The sequence below is a fragment of the Palaemon carinicauda genome, chromosome 15 (genome assembly GCF_036898095.1).
Source record: "Palaemon carinicauda isolate YSFRI2023 chromosome 15, ASM3689809v2, whole genome shotgun sequence".
NCBI lineage: Eukaryota > Metazoa > Arthropoda > Malacostraca > Decapoda > Palaemonidae > Palaemon > Palaemon carinicauda.
This window is the reverse complement of record NC_090739.1, coordinates 16,453,026-16,472,881: the sequence shown is the minus strand read 5'-3', so window position 1 is coordinate 16,472,881 and position 19,856 is coordinate 16,453,026. Positions and strand designations below refer to the sequence as shown.

At 46.2% G+C, this 19,856-nt stretch overlaps 1 protein-coding gene across 2 annotated transcripts in view; it reads right to left on the bottom strand.

Moving 5' to 3' along the window:
- LOC137654488 (uncharacterized) overlaps nt 1–19,856 on the bottom strand; it is a 121,311-nt gene that overhangs the window by 74,038 nt on the left and 27,417 nt on the right. For both annotated transcript variants that reach the window (XM_068388154.1, XM_068388153.1), the window contains exons 2-3: nt 18,786–18,872; nt 1,664–1,776 (exon numbers count right to left, since the gene is read on the bottom strand). In XM_068388154.1, the coding sequence (XP_068244255.1) occupies nt 1,664–1,776; nt 18,786–18,830 (158 nt within the window). In that variant the 5' untranslated portion in view covers nt 18,831–18,872. The remainder of the gene's footprint in view (nt 1–1,663; nt 1,777–18,785; nt 18,873–19,856) is intronic.

Below are 19,856 nucleotides of genomic sequence, written 5' to 3'. Positions count from 1 at the left end.
GACAGGTTTCTTATGCGAAAAGCCTTCGGATGACGAGGAGAAACAACGTCTCTCTCGTCTTATGGTAGGGGAGATCTTGGTAAGATACACCCGATACCATAGAGGGAAAACGTCTGTTCGTTGATCAAGGCCTCTCGAACCCATAAGTCGTTTGACATTACTTCTCCCCTGGGCTTGGGAGCATGCAAGAGGTCCCGGACTAGGTGAACGACAGGCACGAACAGACGAACCCTCGGATGCAACACTGTAACACTTTGCGCATATCACTTTATCACTTCGATTTTCTGTTTTGCACTTATTTCACTGAAATCGAAACTTTTACTGATTTCTACCTGAAACACGCAATTCTACCCTTCAATAAAAGGTAGTAATTGCGAAATCAGTCGTATAATGCAAGCTCATTAATACCAGCAAAAACCAGAAAACATATTTTAAGATAAAAAAATCAGTGGCTGGGAAAGAGACTAAACACTAGTTCATATAACTACGTTTTCAATCTCTCACCGCACATAGCCTGGGGACGAGAATAAAAAACTAAAAAGTTTTATCCTTCCTCCCCGTACAGCGACTAGGGACGAGAGTAACTCGAGAACAACGTTACCCGCTTGAACGGAACGTTTTCTCTCCTCTCTCTCCCTCCGTCTCTATCTCTCTCTCTCTTTCTCTCTTGATTTCGCACCTAAGAGAAGAGCCCAATTATATTTCGTCAAAAAAACATGTTATTTGACTAAAGGAAAAAACTGAAAGGTTTTTCAAATAAAAAGTTCCTATAAAATAGAATTTAAAACATTTAAGCTAAGAAAGAATGAACAAAACGTCAGAATCGATTTACTCTTACTGCAAAGTGAAACCGTGATACACTCTCTCTCTATCGTAACGATAGAGCGCATGTTGAACGTCCTGAACGTCAACAACTGCGTAGCATAAATAAACAAAACGTTAGTTCATCTTTGAAAACAGTACGAAGACTATCAAAGAAATTCTTTCATAAAATATTACATTAAAAAAGTTTTAAATCCTTTAAAAGCTAATTACGATATACAGTAAAGGGCTCAACGTTGATTAACTTCGGTTTCCAAGTTAGGACCGCCTACTCTCAGGAAAGGTCTATATAAACAAAACATTAAAATTTATTTTTATATGTTTATAATAAATGGAAAGTTAATCGAAGAGGCCTAATAAAGGCGGAGAGATATAAAATATATAGAGGAAAATCTATAACGTGATAAGATAATTACTAAAAGCCTAAACACACTTCCGTCTAAGGGAAGGGTCAGCCATTTAAAAGTGAAAGAAAGTCCATACTCTCTTTGTCACCAAAATTAAATCTATCCAAAACGAGTTCAAGATTTAAGATGAAGTTAAAACACCTGCATAGCGAAAGCTCAAAACTAGAATAAAGTACTTCACCAATTAGTTGTGAAAAAACTCCAGTTTAGCAACAGCGAGTAAGTACGTCTTGTCGATAGCTCGACAGAGAGAAAATTGAGTCTTTGTTTACATTGAGTACTGGGTATCTGGACGACAGATGGCGCTGTTGGGCACACCCGCAACCTGTGTAGCGATCGCTGGCGAGTTTTTACCGTAGAGTTGTCTGTCGGGCAACAGAGTTGCAGCTATATAATCACCGGCTAAGTTAAATATTGAAAATTCAAATGCTCACCTTAAAACACACAATCGTGTATCTCCCCACCACCTGAAGGAGAATATAAAAGACTGTGAGGCTTTAGGAGGTGGAAATACAGCAGGACGTCCAATTATCAGATCAAGGCGACCCTGTGAAAACAAAAACAGAAATCAGTGGAAGTGGCCTTATGCTTCATTTATGCTTTGCAAAATAGTACAGTAATATAGATCTTTTATTGAAATCTTTCTAGAACAAAATTTCTAATCAATTTGTATAGTGCAGTAATCCAGCATATGAGACAGCCTACAGAAAATTGCCTTCTCTTATATGTGCCCTATATGTATTCCATAGTATCTACAAAGCAGAGTAACTAACATTAATATTTAAGGCTGGAAGAAAACTACAGTACTTGTAAACAAACAACTGATCTTTACATAGCCAAAAAAATTATTCTTAAATTTTACTGAACAAATATTTTGTAAAATTAATAGAAACTTACATCTAGAAGACAATACAGGGTAAAAAAAAGTTTAGTTAATTGAGTACAGTAACAGCAAACTTGAAATATAAAATACAATTCAAGATCTGGAGCTAATACTCCAATATGACGAAACAGCATTATACAAAAAAATCCCCCCCCCCACCCCACGACTGCGACCAACGGGTGTTGGTTTTCGTTGGCTGTTGACCAATGCCTCTTTAGTGATCTCTGGTGTAATCTTCCCTTACCTACAGAAGACAGGTGGCCAAGAAGTTTTAGTAACAGTTGTGCTGGAAGATGTAATTTGCAAAGGAAGGGTCCCACTACTTTCCTGAGTCTTGTGACTCAGTCTTTGGAACAAAACACTTTCTTCAATACCATATCTATCGTCATGCCTAGGTAAACCATCCTTGCTTGGGCTCTAGTCAGGACTTCTCTAGATTTATTAGATCATGACAAAAGGAGATAAGTTCATCTCACTGTTGGAGGAGCTGTCTCCATGAAGATGATATGATCATCCAGTCGTCAAGGTACTGAAGAAGACAAACACCTCTGGAATAAAAACTTGAGTGGCAGTCAACAGTCCAAAGCAGTGGACTTCGAACTGGTAGACCTATCCTCTGAGGATGGAGCGGAAAAACTTTCTTAAGAACCGGTGTAATGGTATCTGGAAGTATGCATCTATTAGGTTTATTAAGAGCTTGTAGTCTTCCTTCCTTATGGCGACTTGTAATGTGTTCATAGTCTCCATTTGGAAAGGATTTTGAAGTATGACCTAGTTCAGGGATGAGAGGTCTATGGCTGGTCTCGGACTTCAGTCAACTTCTCCACAAGGAACAGACAGTTGGTGATAAGGTAGCAAGTAATCATCCTGAAGGACACTCGGCATCAAAGACTCGGCCCTAGGGTGTCTCTGACAGGTTGCCCAGTGGCGAGATAAGCAACCCCCTACTCTTACTAGCAGGAGAGGGGGAACAACTGTCTCAGCATTTCCCTCTCTTTCTCTCTTTCCCCTTTTCCAACCAGCAATCTTCCTGAAAGGCTCTTTTTGAGAAGAGGTCGCGGCCACTGTGGAACAGGGTTTCAGAGCAGGATCATGGCCCTTCCTTGATCATAGAGTTTGGCCGCTGTTCCTCTCAAACATCCAGAGCCCTTGAAAGCAACAACTTGTAGGTTAGGGAGTCCTGCGAACCAGTCCTCCACGTCTCCATAGCAGCCTGTACACAACTCTACCAACCTGCACCAACGAGTTCCTCAACACCAACGCCACCTACGGGCTAACCTGTTTTGTCAAGTAAGAAACTATAGCATCTCGCCTCTTCAAAACCCAGTTAGCCACAGGTTTGCTGCCTGGTGAACCAGAGGGTGACTGCCTTCCCCCAAGACAGCACAAGGCTCTTGTACTTCTCCAAAGCCTGCAGGGTTCATAACCTCATTGACTTTGCCAGGACACAGCGAGGAGAGAGGCCAGGGCCAAAGCCTCCATGGCCACCAACTCAAAGGCTGAGAAGAATGTGCCTACTGCTTTGAGTTTCTTCTGCAGGAGCCACCCTGTCAGAGCACAAACAGACGGGTCTAAATGCAAACGTGCAGACATGGAATTCTCTGGCTTGTAGAACCTCTGCTGTCTAAAGAGTGGAGGTGGCAAGATCCTGTTTGACCTACTGGAATGGAAAGAATTCTCAGATCCACAGATCTGATCGTTCCATGCGGTCCAAAGCCAGGTCCACATGATCTGACCAGGCCAACCACAACAAGGGCTTCAATCTTTGAGGGGCACCAAATTGCCTCATCAATTACTGAAGTCCTCCCCAAAGGTGGAGACACAGTCACCTCCCCCAGCCAGTGCACTAGCAAATGAGCACAAGGACCTTCTTGAATGAACTCACACTCAGGGTAATCAGCCTCCACAGGCTTTGGACGATGATCCGGAGTCCCTGAGATATCCTGCACCTGAACACCATAGTCCTCTACCACAGGTGAGGATGAGGCAACATGCTCCAGACAATCTATTCCCCGCCACAAGTACAACCGTTCCATCCTCAGAACAGAACCAGGCACGTAACTGAGACTGACAAAGCCTGGGAGTTTAAGGCAACAGGAGATCTCCAGGTACATGAGCCACTAGCACACAGTGAGGTATACAGTCGGTCCTCGTTTATCGCAGTAGTTAGGTTATAGACACAGGCAAAATAGGGGAATTTTCGCTATTAAGTGTTCCATTAGGGTGGGCTAACTCCAACCTAAAAAGTCACTGGCCCTTTCCAAGAGCGGGTGCCCGAGCTGATGATTAACACAGTAAATACTGCCTAATATTGTTTTAATTTGAATTCTACCAGTTTATGATCATATGTACACTGTACAGCACATTTGCTCAAATGTACACTATGTACTGGACACAGTAAGGTTACAGTCCAGTACAATTGTGCTAAAGTGAATCTTTACTGAGTCGTCATCATCCCCTTACATTTCTGTATAACAAAAGTTGTTCCTATCTAGTAATACTGTAATCTAATACTCAGTGATACTGTAGTGTATATTACTGTGATATATTTACAGTAATATTACTACAGTACAGCTTAACAGTACTTACTATAAATGTTTGGGGTTTTCGTTCAGACGACTCGAGTAGCCTACGCATTTTCCAGAAGCATGGCGCAACTATGTGTCGTCTTGCACAGTATGCTACAGTACATCTATACTTTCTTAAACAGAAATACAGCTTTTTCTTATTAACTAAAAGCATAACTATCTCAATAATAACTGTTTCTTTTAAAGAAATAAACAAAAACAGTGCATTCAATTACTGTTCAATACTGATATATATATATATATATATATATATATATATATATATATATATATATATATATATATTTGAAAGAGTATTGTTTACACATAAACAAACACACATGCGCTCTCTCTCTCTCTCTCTCTCTCTCTCTCTCTCTCTCTCTCTCTCTCTCTCTCTCTCTCTCTCTCTCTCTCAAAGAGATCTAAACAAAATATATGAATGGGCGGAGATAAATAGGATGGTATTTAACTCCGATAAATTTGAATCAATAAATAATGGAAACAGAGAAGGAATGGTGTATGCATACAAGGGACCTAATAATGAGACAATCACAAACAAGGAAGCAATTAAAGACCTTGGTGTAATTTTAAATAGGAATATGTTATGCAACGACCAAATAGCAACACTGTTGGCTAAATGTAAAGCAAAAATGGGAATGTTATTCAGACACTTTAAAACAAGGAAAGCTGAACACATGATTATGCTTTACAAAACTTATGTGCGTAGTACACTCGAGTACTGCAATGTGATATGGTACCCACACTACCAAAAGGATATTGCGCAAATAGAGAGTGTACAAAGGTCCTATACTGCTAGAATAGAAGAAGTTAAGGACCTTGACTACTGGGAAAGACTGCAATTTTTAAAACTATACAGTCTAGAAAGGAGAAGAGAACGCTACATGATAATACAAGCATGGAAGCAAATAGAAGGGATTGCTGAAAACATCATGGAGCTTAAAATATCAGAAAGAGCAAGCCGAGGTAGATTAATAGTGCCAAAAAGCATTCCAGGTAAACTGAGAAAGGCGCACAGGACATTAATCCACTACGCACCAGCATCGATAATGCAGCGACTATTTAATGTGCTGCCAGCTCATCTAAGAAACATATCAGGAGTGAGCGTAGATGTGTTTAAGAATAAGCTCGATAAATACCTAAGATGCATCCCAGACCATCCAAGACTGGAAGATGCAAAATACACCGGAAGATGCATTAGCAACTCTCTGGTGGATATACGAGGTGCCTCACACTGAGGGACCTGGGGGAACCCAAACAAAAAATAAGGCAATAAGGTAAGGCAGGCTCGCTCTCTCTCTCTCTCTCTCTCTCTCTCTCTCTCTCTCTCTCTCTCTCTCTCTCTCTCTCTCTCTCTCTCTCTCTCTCTCTCTCTCTCTCCAAATCTTTGGGAATTTTTCCACACTGTTTAGCATTTACGACAAAAGCTGGGAAATAGACATCATATACCCAGATTTTCATAAGTTCCACATAAAAAATTAGAGCACTAGGCATCACTGACGAGCCAGGTGAATAGATCGAAGATTGGCTAACAAACAGGAAACAGAGAGTTGTAATCAATGGAGAAGCTTCAGAGTGGGCAGCTGTTACAAGCGGAGTACCTCAAGGATTCGTGCTTACCCCATTGCTATTACCGACCTACATTAAGGGAGCTGGCCGGCTAATGCCGTTTTTCAATGACAGGACTTTGACATTCATACCACTTAATAAGGTGACTTAGGACATCGACAAACTACAAAGGATTTTTGCCTCTGACCTTCGGCTTTGTGACGCCTGGGCGATTTATCCTGTCAAATTCTTTCTCCTTCCTTGATAAATATTACTAAGATCTGGGATTACTACCCTACATAGACCTGATATAGACCTCCAATAATATGAAGAGGTTCTTTTTTTTTACAGTAACTTTTTTTTGATAAATATGAATTTTTTCATTATGGTAAAAAACCCTAAAAATCAGGGGAAAAAATTAAGAAAAAAATATGAAAAAAAAACAAAATTGAAAAAAAGGCTTCATTTCATTGTTTTATAATGTATTTATAAGTTATATGTCAAATTTCAATACTATATCTCTAAAACTAAGGGAGAAGATTGATTTTGAAGGTCAATAAGTATAGTTTTGAGATACGGGCGTTCAAAGTTTTTCTTTGTATTTTTACAAAGACAATATCAGATGTTGAAATTGTCTTTTCCTCTTTGAAATGATAAAATTCTTGCCGAAAACAAGAAAAACAAACTTAAAAATGAGTGAATGTCAGAGGTCAAACTTAGACATGTACTCTCTATGAGGTATGTGGTAGGACTGAAAGGGGAAAGGTGTAATTTACCATGTAACACATTGTCTGTGATTCGTGGCATCTATACAGATGCCATTGTTCAAAATTTCTTTTACATTAAAATGTAATAATTATCAAAATTTACTATAACAGAAGAAATACTGCATTTTCTTGCAGGGAACAATGTTTATGGTTTATTGAGTTACTTTTACTAATTACCCTGTAACTATGAAAGTAAGGGGAATTTTGACAAAATATTTCGTATACGCATTCTCCATTGCCATACGAAGCTCAGTGATGTTTTTCAGGATTTTGTGTTTTTCTTCCTATACCGCCATATATTGGCATTCCGGCCGGGCCCCTTATCGACATGGATTTAGGATTTACTAGTAGAATAGCCAAATTTGCCAACGTTACTAAATTAGGCACAAATTATGCAAACTCAGAAAACGTAGGAGCCTTAAGAGAGGATCTAGTAAAGCTAGGAGAATGGTCCAGAAAATGCCAAATGTCTTTCAACTGTGGGAAATGTAAAGTCATGCACATAGGTTATAGTAACCCACAGTCAGATTACTCACTGCTGGGTAATGAAATAGAAAGTGCGGACAAGGAGGAAGATCTCGGTATTATTATCAGCAAGAATTTGAAGTTCACCAAACAGAGCTCAGAAGCTGAAAAGAAAGCACAGAAACTAATAGGCTACATAAAGAGACACTTCAAATACAGAAGCAAAGACACTGAACTACAGCTGTACTCATCAATAATAAGACCCCACCTAGAATACAGAGTCCAATTCTGGGATCCAAGTATTCAGAAAGATATACTGTAGTTAGACTGGAAGCAGTACAATCTAGGGTCACCAAATTAGCTCCAATACAAAGGCAATTTGGATATAGACGGAGGATGGAACGTTTGAACTTATTTGATCTACAAACTCAACGACTAAGGGGACAGTTAATAGAGGCATTCAAAATTCTTAGAGGAATAACAAATATAGATTATAACAATCTATTCATGCTTAGCACAAATCTGTCCAGAGGTAACGGATACATACTGAAATTAAAAGATACACCACAATTCGATGTGGTCATTTCTTTACATACAAAATAGTAAATATCACAAATTTTAAGTAATTTGTATTTTTCCTAACAGTACTTACCTCGAACTACTTTCTTAGGAGTATCTGGGATCTCCTCCCAACTGACCAGAGTTTTGTGTAGTTTACCCTAGTCCCGTTTTCTATGGGGGGTAACCTCAGGTGGAGTGATACACGCCCTGAGGCTAACCCCGGGTCAAAGAGCATGCTTGCTCAGGTCTCGATCTCCAGTAAGTTCTTGATAGCTTAGGTATCTATGAAGTCCAGTAAGGCACTCGGGGTAGGATGGGTGGGCCATTACCTAAAAGTAATTCGAGGTAAGTACTGTAAGGAAAAATACAAATTACTTAAAATCTGTGATTTGTTCCAACACGGAGTACTTACCTCGAACTACTTTCTTAGGAGACTTATACCTTAGGAGGTGGGAGTGTCCTTCAGGACCTAGAGACCGTGACGAGTATAGAAGAGGAACCTAGGTAGGAGACTAGGTTCTGCTGACCTCAAGGAAAACACAAGAAAATAGGGAAAACTACGCAAAAAACCATCTTAGTGTCTAAGTAACTCACTTCTGCAAGAATCCTAGGAGACATGTCCTTCCAATGATAGTGTATCCCATGGCAGTTTCAGGGTTCAGGGGGCTACCTGAGTCATTTCCGGTAAGGGAATAGGGGAAGGAAGAACAAGGGGGCTCAGGAAGGAACCTGTGTCGCTTGGACTTACTACCCGTAGTTACCACTGGAGCTACACCTTAAACCGTTTGGAGCGCGGAAATGACGGGACCGAGCGAGACCCCGTCCAGGGACTTTCTCGAGTAGTCCTTCAAGTAGTGAGCCGTAAAGGTCGACTGGCTAGACCAAGTACCTGCCCTCAGGATTTGGCCCACTGCCATGTTTTTCTCAAACGCCAATGAAGTATTTAGACCCCTAATGTCGTGGGGTCTGGGCTTTCTTGGAAGGGGGACCCCTGCACTACTGTAGGGCCTGACGATCACTTGCCTTAGCCAGAAGGAGATAGTGTTCTTGGAGACTGGCTTCTTCACAGTCCCGAGGAAAATGAAGAGACTCTTGATCTCGGGACGAAGTCTAGCTGTCCTCTCTAAATACTGCTATCCTGCCCTGACAGGGCACAGCAGCAAGTCCCTCGGGTTGTCCGAGCGAGGGATAGCTGGCACTAAGAACCCTTCAACTTTGGGGTCCCAAACAGCTGGATTCTGAGTCTTGGCTACGAAGGAGGGTAAGAATCTGAAGGTAGCTTCTCGCCAGCCCTTCGAGTGTGAGATCTCGTACAACAGGCCATGAATCTCACCTACTCTTTGCTGATGCCAGAGCTAAACGAAAGACTTCCTTGACGGTGAGCTCCTTGTCTAGAATGTCTTTTAGACGCTCGAAGGGTGGTTCCGAAAGCATCTTCAGTACCCTAGCCACATCCCCCTGGGGCACCCTAGCTGCTTGGGGGGAACACGACTGCTCGAGGCTCTTGATGAGCGTCGAGATATATCTGGAGGCACCTAGGTCTATGTCCTTCAGGAGGAAGACTTGGGATGGGCGTGCCCACTTCGTCCCTGAGATAGACCAGGAAGTCTGCTATCTTGTGAATGGAGGCCCCTAACGGCCTGATGTTCTTCGAGGAGCACCCCTTAGAAAAAGTAGCCCACTACGCCTGGTACACCTTGACTGACGAACGCCTCAGGTACCCTGACATCCTAGATGCCGTCCTCGACGGAAATCCTTCCTTTTTCAGTTAACGCTCGATAACCTCCACGCGTGAAGGCGGAGGGACTGAGGGTTTTCGTGGAACCTCTGGAAGTGAGGCTGCCGGAGAAGGTCTGGTCTGTCTGGAAATGGGCCAGGTGGAAGGCGTGCCAGTTCCTTTAGATCCGCGAACCACTCTCTCTCTCTGGCCACCAGGGCGCTACCAAAGTCACCCACAGGTTGGCCGTCTGTCCCACCCTGTGAGGACCTGTCTGAGCATCCCGAAGGGTGGGAAGTCGTTAACGTCGAGGTTGTCCCAAGGGTGTTGGAAGATGTCCTCGAACGCTGGCGAAAAGGTCTATCACCGGCGAGCCCCACTTCAGGAAGAGGGGTTTGACCACTTCTGGGTGTAGGGACCACTCGGGCCCTACCACTTGACTTATCCTGCTGAGGCCGTCGGCCAGGACGTTCCTCTTCCCCGGAGAGAACCTGGCTGAAAAATTAATTTGTTCCACTTCGGCCCATTCTAGGAACTCCACCGTGAGACTGCACCATTCCTTCGACTTCAGTCCTCCTTGCTTTTTCACGTAGGCCCCCACCGTGGCGTTGCCGCACACCGGAGCCACGGTGCTTCCCCGGGGTAGATGGACGAACTCTAGGCACGCCCTTTGTACGGTCCTCAGCTCCAGCACGTTTATGTGCAGGTTCGTCTCCTCGACTTCCCATTTACCTTTTGTCGTTTTGTCGAGAAGATGGGCACCCCAGCCCTCCTTGGATGCGTCCCTGAACAGGAGCATCTCCGGAGGGTCGGTTGCAAAGGGCATTCCCTTTAGGGTATTCGTTCTGAGGTGCCACCACTCCAGGACTTCCTTCGTCTCCGGGGACACCAGGACTATCTTGTGCGGGGAGTCCTATCAGTCTTTGCCAGTCCTTGGCTCTCCTGGGCTGGTCCGACACGAAGGGCCAGAGTATCTGTTTCAGGTTGTCCAGTCTCTCCGCGGAGGGGAAGGCCCTCGCCATCCGGGAGTCTAGGACCAACCCTAGGTAGGTCATCCTGGTGGAGGGTATCAGCCGAGACTTCTCCAGGTTGATGATGATACTCAAGACGTTGCAGAACTGCAGGATCTTCGCGCCTTGCTCCCTCAGTACTTCCTCTGAGGCTGAAAGCAACAACCAGTCATCTAGGTACCAAATCTGGCAGACGCCCTGTTCGTGCGCCCAGCATGAAACTGTTGCGAAGACCTTCGTGAAGCCCTGAGGGCTGTCGACAGTCCGAAGCATAGGGTTTTGAACTGCAACGTTTGGGTACTCCATTTTACCCTTAGGAACTTCCTGCTGGAGGGATGGACAGGGACTTGGAAGTAGACGTCTTTGAGGCCTATGGACCTCATGAAGTCCTCCTCCTTCAAGGCCGCTAGGACCGACTTCGGAGTGTCCATCTTGAAGTCGGTGTTGCACATGAATTTGTTGAGGGCTGAAAGGTCTATGATCGGTCTCCAGACCCCTGTTGCCTTCTCCACCAGGAAAAGCCTGCTGTAGAACCCTGGACCCGGTTTCTTGACTGGTTCTACTGCCCCTTTCGCCAGCATTGCCGAGCCTTCTTCCTGCAATGCTGCTACTCTCTAGGGGTCTTTGGGTGCCAACCACTCCGCCTGTTGATCTGGGATCGGAGGTGGGGGTCCGCTAGGAAGGGCAGCCTGTACCCCTCCTTTAGTACTGCTATGGTCCACGGATCCGTTCCGTGGTCCCACCATGCTTGCCAAGATCGTTTGAGGCATCCCCCCACCCGAGGCATCGGCAGGAGTAGGGGGCCTCCCCTCCTATCTCCTTCGAGAGCCGCGGCCTGAACGCCCTCTCTGGCGAGTAGGAGGTTCTGAAGGCTAACTGTGGAGTCGAAGCTCCTCTACGAGGGGCAAGGCAAGGGAAAGTTTACGTGTGCCAACTTCTACATCCGACGGGCGGACGGAGCTGCACTGGGCAAAGGTGTGGGGGGGGGGGGCGCTCTCCAGCGGCCACTGAGGCAGGCACTGGAGGGGCAATAGCCCTGTTCGACCCGCTAGGGGGAAAACCACTTTGCCTTCGTCACGGATGGAGCCATCAGGAACGGGGGTAGCCGTCATGGGACAACCCCCTCCCGGGGAAATCCGTGGGGTTTCAGTACCCTGCCATGTCAGCGGCTGCCTCCAATGCTTGGATGGGGCTGACCGGGACGATGGAGCGGCTAGCTCCATCACGGATGGAGCCACCGGGACGGAGGTATCCGTCATGGGTCTACCCCCTCCCGGGGAATCCGCGGGGTGTGAGTACCCTGGTATACCAATGGTTGACCACGAAGCCTGAATGGAGCTGTCGTGGTACCGGGTATGGATGCCATGCTGCCGGGTCGAGCCAGCGACTGCCTCCGCTGGACGGATGGAGCTCCTGCGGAGATCCATGGAGCCGCGGGCTTCCCCGTGCTGGCTGGTTGGTTCCTTCGTTCAGGCCGGGCCATCGAAGAACCGGAGGCCGGGACAAGGCCGCCAGTCCGAAGGGGCGACTCTCTCCACTGGGCGGGAGAAGTCGGAACCTTCGCGGGCTTATGCCTGTCGACCGAGACCTGGTGCGATGACTTCCGTAGATGATCGACTGAGAAGGAGCACCTACGACGGGGGGTGAAGGCATCCTTTGCCGGTCTGCCAGAGCCTGCTGTAGGGGGCGTACTTCGGAGCGGGAGAACTAGCCCTTGGGAGCCAGCCAGAGGTACCCGGAACTGCTGAAGCTCCCAAGAGGTGTCTGCGTGGGATGGCGACACGCACCCATTCCTTCCTAGGGGGACGACTTCTTCTGTGCCTCCTTCTGGGAGAACCTCCGACGGGCGCGCTGACACATGTGACGGGGGTACTCTGACGGAGGACCTCGCACGTGCGGGACTCCTGGACCGACGTTCTCGCGGGGGTTCACGTCGAAGGACGGGCATTGCCGTCGGTACGGGGGCCTCCGTCCTGGGTCCAACATCTCTTCCGGAGGTTCTCGTATCTGCGGGCCTGCCCGTCGAGGAAAGCCGAGGGCTGCGCTCATGACGAGCTAGGTGGCCTTTGGAGGTCAGGACTCGGCTGCCAGATCGAAGGGGCGACTCTCTCCGCTGGGTGGATGGAGCCGGAACCTTTGCGGTCTTACGCCTGTCGATTGGAACCTGCCATGATGAGTTCCTCCGTCGGGTGCCGCTGCTGCCGGAGGAGTATCTATCCGGGGAGCTCGTCGTCGGACGCCAACTTGAAGGGCCCGACGCTGCAGCTAGCTCCAGCAGCCTGTCGTGGGGAACCATCACCCACTCACTGCTCTTGGGGGATCTTGGGCGCCGACTCTCGTGGTGCGACCTCGAGGGGGAGCGAGAGCGCGACAACTCCTTGTGGGACTTCTCCCTTCGTCTCCTGAGATTTCTCAACGCCTCGTCCTCCGAAGAGCAGGAAAGCTCCTCCACTGAAGAGAAAGAGTAAGACTCGAAAGAGGAGCCCAAAGATTTGTAGGGCTGCACCGAAGGGTCCGAGTCGTCCCGCGTGGACGCTCTTCCGTGGGGGACCAGGTCCCGAAGCCCTCTTCCATCCTCAGCAGCGACCTGAAATGCGTCTTGGGGGGAACCCACGCAATGAGGTCCAACGGCGGTCAAAGTTCCTTCTCGGCGGCGCCCTCAGCTGCAGAAGTGACTGAAAAACACGCCAAAGAGGCTGGAGAAGAATTAGGGACATTTTTCCCCCACATGGGGTCATCAGAGGAGACGTGGCCTGCTTGCACCAGGACTCCGTCTCCCGTACACACTCCCGCCCCTCCCTCAGGCCCCTCACTCGCCTGGAACGACAACACAACCCCACTATCCTGAAGATCAGACTCTTGGGGAAGGGCCGCGGGCCTCTTCCCCGCAACGGACTTACCTCGTCCCCTACTCTGGGAAGGGGAGGGTGGTAGGGAAGCTCAGTCAGACGAGACGCCCGGCGAAGCAAGGGAGGAAGGGACGCTCGGCTTCTTAGGCGACCTCTTCGTCGTCTACTTCTTCTTGGTGCTATACCGCACCCACTCAGACTCCTGGGGAAGATCAATGGGCCTCTTCCCCACAACTGACTTACCTCGTCCCCTACTCTGGGTAGGGGAAGGTGGCTGAGAAGCTCTATCCGACGAGGCATCGGGAAAAGTAAGCGGCGAGGAGAGGCTCAGCTTCCTATGTGACCTCTTGGACGCCTTCTTCTTCTTGGTGCCGAAGCGCACCCACTGTACCTCGTTCCAGGACTCGCACTCTGGACACGTGGCTGTAGGAGAACATAAGCTGCCCCTACACGACGAACACAGAGGAGAAGGGTAGGAAAGGGTATAGAATGAACACAATGGGTCCACGTAGGGACCGCGTGAGACACAAAGGGGGTCGGGGACACAAAGGGTCGCACTGGGTAAGGAGAGAGCGTCGAGATGTTATCGCGACACGACCAGAGAACTTACTGGAGATCGAGACCTGAGCAAGCATGCTCTCTGACCCGGGGTTAGCCTCAGGGCGTGTATCACTCCACCTGAGGTTACCCCTCATAGAAAACGGGACTAGGGTAAACTACACAAAACTCTGGTCGGTTGGGAGGAGATCCCAGATACTCCTAAGAAAGTAGTTCGAGGTAAGTACTCCGTGTTGGAACAAACTTGGAATAGACTTCCAGCGGATATACTGTAGTCAACAATAACACGATAACCGAGTTCAAGAATAAGTTAGACAAGATCTAAGAACTCTTGCAATCTTGGAAGTGCAGGGTGGTTTTAGAAGAGGTAGGGGTTGTATGAATCAGATTTTTACAGTTAGGCAGATATGCGAGAAATATTTACCAAAAGGTAAGGAGGTGTATGTTGCGTTTATGGATCTGGAGAAAGCATATGATAGAGTTGATAGAGAAGCAATGTGGAATGTGATGAGGTTATATGGAGTTGGTGGAAGGTTGTTGCAAGCCGTGAAAAGTTTCTACAAAGGTAGTAAAGCATGTGTTAGAATAGGAAATGAAGTGAGCGATTGGTTTCCGGTGAGAGTGGGGCTGAGACAGGGATGTGTGATGTCGCCGTGGTTGTTTAACTTGTATGTTGATGGAGTGGTGAGAGAGGTGAATGCTCGAGTGCTTGGACGAGGATTAAAACTGGTAGGCGAGAATGATCATGAATGGGAGGTAAATCAGTTGTTGTTTGCGGATGATACTATACTGGTAGCAGACACAGAAGAGAAGCTTGACCGACTAGTGACAGAATTTGGAAGGGTGTGTGAGAGAAGGAAGTTGAGAGTTAATGTGGGTAAGAGTAAGGTTATGAGATGTACGAGAAGGGAAGGTGGTGCAAGGTTGAATGTCATGTTGAATGGAGAGTTACTTGAGGAGGTGGATCAGTTTAAGTACTTGGGGTCTGTTGTCGCAGCAAATGGTGGAGTGGAAGCAGATGTACGTCAGAGAGTGAATGAAGGTTGCAAAGTGTTGGGGGCAGTTAAGGGAGTAGTAAAAAATAGAGGGTTGGGCATGAATGTAAAGAGAGTTCTATATGAGAAAGTGATTGTACCAACTGTGATGTATGGATCGGAGTTGTGGGGAATGAAAGTGACGGAGAGACAGAAATTGAATGTGTTTGAGATGAAGTGTCTAAGGAGTATGGCTGGTGTTTCTCGAGTAGATAGGGTTAGGAACGAAGTGGTGAGGGTGAGAACGGGTGTAAGAAATGAGTTAGCGGCTAGAGTGGATATGAATGTGATGAGGTGGTTTGGCCATGTTGAGAGAATGGAAAATGGCTGTCTGCTTAAGAAGGTGATGAATGCAAGAGTTGATGGGAGAAGTACAAGAGGAAGGCCAAGGTTTGGGTGGATGGATGGTGTAAAGAAAGCTCTGGGTGATAGGAGGATAGATGTGAGAGAGGCAAGAGAGCGTGCTAGAAATAGGAATGAATGGCGAGCGATTGTGACGCAGTTCCGGTAGGCCCTGCTGCTTCCTCCGGTGCCTTAGATGACCGCGGAGGTAGCAGCAGTAGGGGATTCAGCAGTATGAAGCTTCATCTGTGGTGGAAAATTTGGGAGGTTGGGCTGTGGCACCCTAGCAGTACCAGCTGAACTCGGCTAAGTCCCTGGTTAGGCTAGAGGAACGTAGAGAGTAGAGGTCCCCTTTTTTTTTTCTTTTTGTTTCTTTGTTGATGTCGGCTACCCCCCAAAATTGGGGAAGTGCCTGGGTATATGGATGGAAGAACTCTCTGACAGAGACGTAATAAATAATTTTTTAAGCTTTCTAATCAAGCACCACAGAGCTATTAACTAAAATATCGTTCATCGGCTGAATGAATGAAACTCCGGTTAACGTTAAGCGATTTAACACAATAGTGCAAATAAATAGAATATGAGAGAAGTATTTCAAATAAAACTATTGAAATTAGTATGATAATTGGAAAATGGTAGATCAAGAAATAATTATTTCTTTTAGTAAATATGAAATATCCTTTGGTTATATGCTGAATTGAATGTAAACAATGCATAAGATTATTATTTGCTATATATGATACTAAAATGTGAATATTACATGCAATATTATTGGATACAGTTAAGTGAAACATCAGTTTAATAAAAATCCAGTGCATTTTAAATATAGCTGTTATTTTTTACTAAAGTAAATAGATATATACTGTAGAGAGAGAGAGCTAGGACCAGCTGGGTGGAGAGATAGGTAGTGGCACGGAGCACTCCCAGTGTAAAGGAGCGCAGCCTATTTGAAATTATCGCGTTTTGTGAATTTTATCGCGATTGAAAATTTTTATTTGATAAGTATTGCATTGTTCTTATGCACAAAAAACTGAAGCCGTGAAACAAGAGCCCAAAATAAATGAGGGCCGACTGTACTGTGCCCCTGGTGCCGCCATGACCCAGTGCCTGTAGACACTGGGAGCAAGGCTTACTGCCCCGCATTCTTCATCTACTACAGCGCGAATGGGCTTACGTACAATGTCAAATGGTACCATCCTCTCTACAAAAGAGGGAGTTGTCCCATGTTCAGGAAGGAAGGGAGATAGAGGTCACCGCAGCTCCTCCATCAACCTCGGAACAGATTGTGTATGGGATTGTACACATCTGTCCCAGTCAACTACCAGAGTAGCCAGTGCCACCAAAGAAACCAGGACCAGGACACTGTTCCGACCCCAGCTCCTGCCCCGGCCTCGTCCCCAGCTCCAGTCCCGTGCACCCGGCCCGGACCACTCAAATACCGTCCACCCCTCTCAAAACAGAAGTGATGTCACAGGGAGCCTTATCCTTGCAACTACGACTAGCCTTCATGGACTTCTTTGACCTCTTCCTCTCCTTCAGATGAGAAAAGGAGTTGGAATAAGAGTCAGAGGGCAAAGACGACAACAACAAGAAGGAGAAGAATGAGGATGAAGAAGAAAAACACACATGCATGATTGCAAGCAGAGCAGCCGAGGTCTCAGCAACTGCCTACAATGACACTTTCCTGGGGGAAGAAACCACACGGGTTGCTCTAACAGGAGCCACAATACTGAGGCACACCATCTCAGGCAAAGGGGAATGCACACACACAAGGCCCCACGACACCACAAGGAGAGGAGTCAGAGGTATAACCATTGACACAGAGAGGTGGAACAGACTCCAGACTCCCTGGCAAAAGAGTAAGAGAGTAAGGGTAACACATAAAGGAGGAAGAGGGGAACACTGGCACTGGGTAAGGGATTGTAGTCACACAGGGACAAGGGGGAACACTTTTCTTACCTTTATCTGTACCTTTTCCATTACAGTACCTTTGAAGGGCCAAGGAGGCCACGGCCCACAACCTCGGTACCTAACCACCAGGGCCAAGGGCAACCCAACTTACCAACCACTGGATTCCCTGAAATCAGGGAAACGACCACGCCCTTCGCCACAAGATCACAAACTTGCACAGGGGGGCGACGAGAAGTAGCCGCCTTTGCTACCACCTCCCTCAAAAGAGTAATACAAGACCTAAGGAAGCCTTCCTTAGGTCAAACTCATCGTCAACAGCCTTCACCGTCACAAAAGATCCTTCAGCCTTTGAAGGTGAGGGTCAAAAACTCGGAGTTCCCAGCTCAGCAACAAAGCCTGAAAAGAATGCCGATGTTAATCCACGCACTCCTGACCCATATGGCGTACTTCCAGGGGACTGATCCAGGGTCACCAGCAGCAGACACACTCCCTGAGGAGACAGCGGTGTTGGAAGCCTTCGCCAGTGTCCTCTTGGGCATGTCGCATCCAACTCCAACAAATTCCTCTCACACTTCTTCCCTTTCAGGGAATACGCCTGCCACTGCACTGGCGGCTACGATCAACACTCAGCACAAGCACAGAGGCAGTGCGGATCTACAGCTGGCTTCACCATGAAGAGATTACAGCATCCACCCTTCACCGGCAAACACACCGGTTTTTTTTTTCCATTCCTTTATTCAACTACCACATTGTTAGAGAAAGAATCCTGTTTTGGTAAGAGCTGAAGTACATTCGTATGCCACAGCAGTAAAAGCAAAAGTGAGTAATAGCCAACTGGAAAGAGGGGCAAGGCTTCTTGCACCAGACCCTCCATTTCAACAACCAACTCCAGCCCATCTTGAAGTAAAATCCCTAATTATAGGACAAGGGTTTGCAAGAAATGTGGGAACAAATTTTTAATAATGAACAGAAACTTTTTATAACATTCTTTCTTTATTCTACAGCAGCTTTTCATTTATATTTTCTATAAAGGGTAATTATGTATTGTATGTATATAATGTATACAGTATGTATATAACATTTGCTGTGCACACACACACCCCACATTTTATCTTTGCATACTCAACTGTTTGATTACCATAATTATAATTTATCAATGGAATCCTGTTAAAAAAGGCTAATCTTGGCTCAAAAATTTTATGTCAATGGCTACAGTATCAATAATTTACATAAATATATTTGAAACCTGCAAATCATTTGATTTTGTGGGACTTTATACTGAACCATTTATTCTTAGTTTTGACAATGAACAACCAAACTAACCTGGGGATGACCCTCTACCTGAGGGGGGAGAGTTCTATCACCCATGGTAATGACTAGTCTACCCTTGGTCAAACGTTAAGTCAACTCCTGTAAAAAGAAAATGCTATACCAAAAGACATCAATGTAAAATGAAATATGACAAATTTGTAAGTAATTTGTATTTTTCCAAGCAAACAAACCTGGAGCTATCTATAGGGGTATTACTTTCGGCGAAGCTGAAACACGAGCCATGATAATTTTAGTGAGGGATAACTATCCCAACCTCTAGTTAGCAGGTGGGGGTACGCCTGGGCAGAGTAACCACTTTGTTTTATAGCAGGACTTCTTGGGTTACAGGGTGGCGGGCCAATTTGTATAAATAGCTTCAGGTTTGTATGCTAGGAAAAATACAAATTGCTTACAAATATGACATTTGTTCCTGCGCAAATACAAACCCTCCGCAATTTATAGTGGTGACCTACTCTTAGGAGGGAGGAAGTCCTCACCAACTGGCCTTGGTTATGACCCGGGGTTCTCTCTACCTCTATATGTGATTGATTGTAGTAGGAACCCTACCCTCGCTAATATCAAGTGCTGAAATCAAGTGTTATGCCTTAGTAGCGGCCTGCAGAAGCATGTGTGTTCGTGAAACTGGCAATGTGGCTTGTCTTTAACGTAGGAGCTCGATTACAAAGATACGAGAGTTCTTAGACTTTACCCAATACCCTCCCTCAAAGAGATATTGGGGATGCAACAAAGTATTATTCCTATAATCAGGATGCACAAGGGAAATGAGTCTTACCTGCAGACAGGTGAAGTCAACTGTGCTGAGGATTGTGGTGCTGTTTTCCAAAGGGGGGGGGAGAAGGTGAAAGGAAGAAAGGAGCCAGTCATTCATTCACCCAAACTAACCTGGGTAACCTCTATCCTCAACACTCTGTTACTTGTCCAGCAAGGAGCTTGAGGTGTTTAGACTACTTGTTGTACAGCCACCACAGGACCAATGAAAAATGTATCCTTGTTGATGTGGGTTACGTCTTGCAGGTAGTGGGCGGTGAAGGTTGTCTGACGCTTCAACATGCCCGCTTGAAG